This window comes from Engraulis encrasicolus, chromosome 19, assembly GCF_034702125.1.
Source record: "Engraulis encrasicolus isolate BLACKSEA-1 chromosome 19, IST_EnEncr_1.0, whole genome shotgun sequence".
NCBI classification, from domain to species: Eukaryota; Metazoa; Chordata; class Actinopteri; order Clupeiformes; family Engraulidae; genus Engraulis; species Engraulis encrasicolus.
This window is the reverse complement of record NC_085875.1, coordinates 34,269,693-34,274,974: the sequence shown is the minus strand read 5'-3', so window position 1 is coordinate 34,274,974 and position 5,282 is coordinate 34,269,693. Positions and strand designations below refer to the sequence as shown.

Sequence of the window (5,282 nt, the reverse complement as noted above, 5' to 3'; positions counted from 1 at the left end):
GAAGGAGACAGGGTCAGTTTCCCTTTGTGATCCCAAAGACGGTAGCTATTATTTTGCTTTAGTGATAGCGAAGTTTCATTAAATGAGTTTCTCGTTATCAAATAACATCTCACTAGCTATAATACATTCTCTGTTCATCATGCTATATGTTGGTAAGTTCAAGTTGCCCTAAATGTTCCTTCCTGCAAACGTTACTTGCGGTGTTTTAGAGATTTCTAGAACATTTAGCAAATGTGTCCTATGTGATGTGTCTGTTGAAGTGGAAAGAGAGAGGCTTCCCAAAAACCCACACGCTTCAAAGTCAAATAACAAGAACTAATATGTGTAATCTGTTTATAGCTCACAAATAGTAATACTTGATGTTGCCACGATTTTAAAGTAGAGTACATTACAAGTACAGAAATGACATGAAATGCAATTTTGAGAAGGGAAAGAAAGCTGAGTAACCATGAATATTAAATACACTGTGGTTATTATTATTGTTATAATAATTATTATTATGCTATTATTAATGCATATTAATTCTCGTATTAATGCGAACACCACAATTCAATGAGCGAGATAAAGGAGGGCCATAAGAGGAGGACTTGCTTTGATGCTCTTTCAGTGCCTTTGCAGGTAGGCCTACTGCAGATAACTAACTCCAACCACTCTCCAAATTTAGCTCCTTGTTCCCCAGAGAGCGGTCATCTATCCTGGGAGACACCCGGGGGAGAGGGGGAAAGAGAGATTGGCCACAGATGGCTTCCTAAAGTCATACCAATCAGCGGAACCGCTACAGATGCTCCAGCTCTCCTGGCTCTGTTCCAGACACTCAGCCAATTTTATTTCTCTCTCTCTCTCTCTCTCTCTCTCTCTCTCTCTATCTCTCTATCTCTCTCTCTCTCTCCCTCTTTTATCAACTTATCGGCCTCTGAACAGATGAAACTGGAGAACTCGGGGGTGCTTGAATTAGAACTTACAACCAGCACAACTGTACAGTATGTAGTGACAAACAGCACGGAATGGAATAAATACCAAAATGGTTCAGGAGGATGAAAAAAAAACCATAGCAGTATGAATTGAAGTCTTGAGCAGAGTAGACAAGATCTGCAGAAAGAGCCATGTTAAAGAGATGACGTTAGTTTGAAAAAAAAAATGCTGGTGTGGTGTGCCGCTTTCTGTTTGGAAGATAAAGTCTGTTTGAGACATGCTCTTGTGTTCAAAGATGTGGTGGGTTGGAAAGATAAACCTGCATTGAAACGGTTAAGATGCACAGCGGTAGGATTTTCTTTTCTGTCTTTTTTTATTACAAGAACCAGAAAAAGAAATCTGGGCTTTTGAGGAGAGAAGGGAGGGAATAGGGTGGGAGAAGAAGAAAGGACCAACAGTCTGGTGCCTCCATCATCATCATCATCTCCTCCAGGGGTGTCAACAGAGGGGGGCAAAGCAGACAGTTGTCCCGGGCCCAGGGAGAGAGGGGGCCCAGAATTGGGTCCTCATTTCATTGTAAGTATGTATTGGGCTGGGCCCTTTCAGACGACTTTGTCCTGGGCCCAGCCAAAGCTGTCAGCGGCCCTGATCGCCATAACCTCTCCTCACCCTTGGCCCTCGAGAGGAGCTGGGTGCACATCGATAAGACAAGCCTGGTAAAAAGCGAGCGAGCGTCTCTGCCACTAGTTATCTGGCGGTGCTGCCGACATGTTCATCATCAGATGTGTGGCCTTATCTCTTCGCCTTGGTGTCACGGTGCTAGAGAAGCTCGAGGGATGGTGGGGGGTTTAGGGAGGAGGCAGGTCCCTTAAGGTCCGCCCCACCCACCATGGTCACCATGCCAACGGCGGTCCCACCGCTGAGGCGGTCGGTCTGTCAGTCCCCTGAGGAGCTGTCCTTATTGGCTGGTGTTCAAACCCCGCGTCCAGCCCGACCGACAGGAGGAGAGAGGGCCAGAGGACCAGCCTCTCCCCATCCCCCCTCCCCGTTCCCCCGATTTACATCTGGCTGTTCAGTGCCAGGGTCAGGGATGAGGAGCAGGGGGAACCATACGGTCCAAGCTTGGGAAGAAAAAAAACTTCCTTTGAAGTCTGTCAGTGTGGGGACGGGGCATGTCACACCTCAATGATGTGCACAGATGGCGTCCTGTTGTTGTTGTTGTTGACGTTGTTGTTCTGGGCGTACTAGAGAGAGAGAAAAAGAGAGAGAGAAGAGCACAGACCGTTATGGAGGAGAGGCACAGGGAGGGTTGGTGGTGATGGTGTGGGTCCTCTCAACACCATACTGACTGACTGTTGCCGTGGAATGTGCGGTATGTGAGTTTAGCAGTATGCAAATGTGGCGATGGATGGATCTAGCACACAGACATTTTGAGCACAGAAGGCTTGCATGAGTCACTGTAAATCAGTGGTTGTTTGTTTAGCATTAATATGAAGCAGGGTTGGATTGGCACACACAAAAAAACAGGCAAGGCAGTTTTGGCGAGAACCAACCCCTCCCACAGCCCCCCTGTTTTTCAATGATATTGTGGTAGGCTCAGTCCATTATCTATATTAAACATTGACCCATTTGCTGCCTCCATTTTAATCGTGAGCCGGTCTCTGAAGAAAAAAAAACAATACAAAAACAGTAGTCCTGATATGAAGATCATTCAGGGTAAAAAAATTATGAGATTAAGAGGCTGAGATACATAAGGTGAGCAAACTATGGAATCTCTGTGACGTGTAATCAAAAACACATTTTTCTTCATCATGTTGTCGAAGACCTACGTAATTTTCTGATTGTTCTTTGTCTGTCGAAATAGCCCTCTAATTTAATTTCACAGTGTCTCGTACTCAGTGGTGAAAGTAGACGAGTGCGTACAGCTGTGCAGCACTAGTATAAAATGTACAGCTGATGTGCAGTACCGGTAAGAGCAAATTCGATTGCCTCCACACAAGTTCTGGTGCTTCACACACAATTCTCGGAACATCTCACCCATTTCCCACCTCCCCTAACCAATGTCACTGAACACTAAGCACAATTCCTTCTTTACACTCACATTTCAGTTTTAAAACACACTCTTTTCAAACCACTACACACAATTCTCTGAATAACACACAATTTTCATGAAGAAAATCCCTGGTTGTCGCATTGAACACACTGCCATTCAAAATACTAAAATCAACTGCCATACTATGTTCACTTCCTCATCACATGGGCAAACTCTCTTCATACCGGTTTACAATCTGAAATCATCACCCCATAAGGACACACATTGCATGTGATATTGATGAAAACATGAGTGGATGCAGTGAGAAAACACATTTGTTTAGTTTTTGAACTCCAAAATATGTTATACAAGAGATCACTTTCATGTCGTCACCCAGTATTTTACAATAAATTAGTGCATTTTTTTAAATGTCAGAAAAATATGTAAAATATATTTTTTGCCACACATCTGTGTACTCCGAGTCTAAAAACAATATTTCAGCATTTTACTACAGAAAAATACTCTCTTTAGTAAGTAGAACAGTGAAGAAAATAAGTTTCTACTGTGTCAAGTTGAGTATAGAGTTTTACCTTGTGCATATTAGTGTTCAATGGTTCTCATAAAAGTTTATTACAATGACTGCTTGTGTGTGTCATTTGAGAACAAAATGACCTTTTTAGAAGAGAGTACATTGTTTTGAGACAAGACGTGCATTTTTCAGATGTAGTGAAGAGTTTTGCCCATTGTGTGTGAGGTTTGGAGATTTGTGTGTAGAGTTTTGAGAATTCGAGAACCGATTCCGAAAATTGTGTGTAAGCAATCGAGAAAAACTGTAATGCTGCCCAAAACCCCACATTTGAAAAAGCCAAGGTCTTCTGTTTCAGGAGAAAACACATACAACCACACTGTGCCATTTGAGGCAAGTGTTCTCCTATGAAGAGACAAGAAATGAAAGGTAAGAAACAAAAACTACTTTCACCCATGGTCGTACTACAGACTGAGAAGTCCGGTTTCCTCAGTGTGTAGAGGATTCGGACCTGATCCTGACCAGGAGTTTTTGGGCCCAGTGGGTCTGGTGATGTCATGAGGTGTGCATGAGCCATTGAGAAGCAGTAGCAGCAGGGCATGGCGTGAGGGTAGTATACTGTAGCTATGTGAAAGTCAATAGTCAGGACAATTCACCTGCCCAGAGCCATCAGGGTTGGGGGGCCTTGAAGGGTAGTAGTAGTAGTAGAAGAAGAAGAGGGGAGTTTGGCGGGGTTATACCTTACTGCGCAACAGGCCCCCTGAAGGGTGCTCGGGGGTACTACACTCTGACGAGTTCTTTGCTTTGTCCTTGTTGTTGTTGGGCTCGTTGTCTTTGATTATGTCATACTGACGGCAAAAGAGAGCGATCACACCTGAAAAGCAAGAGGGGACAGAAAAAAAGAGTAAAGAGACTATAATACAGAAATTCCCAGCAATGACTATAAAGCAAATCTATATTTAATTACCGTGAAAACACCTCCAGAAATCTATAGGGTCTACGCCAAATCTTCCCCAGTTGAATGAAATGTCAATGTTTTTGTCAATGTTCACTACTCCCCTCTGCGGCTGTGATCCACATTTGTGTGTAGATACTAAACTAACGGACTGCATTAAAGCTCTCGGTCCAAACAGTCTTCAATAAGAAATATCAGAAGCATAAGAATTGTGTAAGTTTCTTTGACAAAGGATGACAGGATGACAACACTGGTTATTTTCAAAACTACTTTTGGCGTACACTTAACATTTATGGTCCTACAGACTGTCTACAGATGTTGTGGCATTATTAAAATCGTCTACAGGCACACGTTATGCGCTAGTTACCTCCGAAAAGGAGGTTATGTTTTTAGTCACTTTGGTTTGTTTGTCTGTTTGTCTGTCTGTTAGCAGGATAACTCAAAAAGATAGGAACGGATTCTGATGACATTTTGTGGAGATGTTGGGCATGACAAAAGGAACAAGTGATTCCATTTTGGTGGGCTAGATGATTCTTCTCCATTGCGGGGTAGGGTGAATTTTGACATTCCAGTTTCTAACTCCTCAAAACAAGGCAGAAAGACTTGACAAAATTAGGGTGTAACATAGTCAAATGTTTGTAAGTTACGTGTATATTATAGACATTTTTAAATGAAGTCAGTCAGTCAGCAAAACTGAACTTCCAACAATTAATGTATTGTGTTTCTAACTGAAAGCTACTGAAATGGAGAGCTACGTACTCATTGTTGCATCACCAGGCGTTCACCATCTGACAGAAGGCCAATACTTCAATTCATTTACCTGCCCACATGATCAGCACCACCACAATGATGATGAT

General features: G+C 42.9%; 1 protein-coding gene across 1 annotated transcript in view; it reads right to left on the bottom strand.

The window, feature by feature from the left end:
* Nucleotides 1-2,087: 2,087 nt before the first annotated feature.
* Nucleotides 2,088-5,282, bottom strand: part of fndc5a (fibronectin type III domain containing 5a) — a 20,862-nt gene continuing 17,667 nt past the window's right edge. Inside the window, exons 4-6 of the mRNA XM_063223880.1 lie at nucleotides 5,246-5,282; nucleotides 4,211-4,344; nucleotides 2,088-2,156 (exon numbers count right to left, since the gene is read on the bottom strand). The exon at nucleotides 5,246-5,282 is cut by the window's right edge and continues 53 nt beyond it. Of these exons, the coding sequence (XP_063079950.1) occupies nucleotides 2,088-2,156; nucleotides 4,211-4,344; nucleotides 5,246-5,282 (240 nt within the window). The remainder of the gene's footprint in view (nucleotides 2,157-4,210; nucleotides 4,345-5,245) is intronic.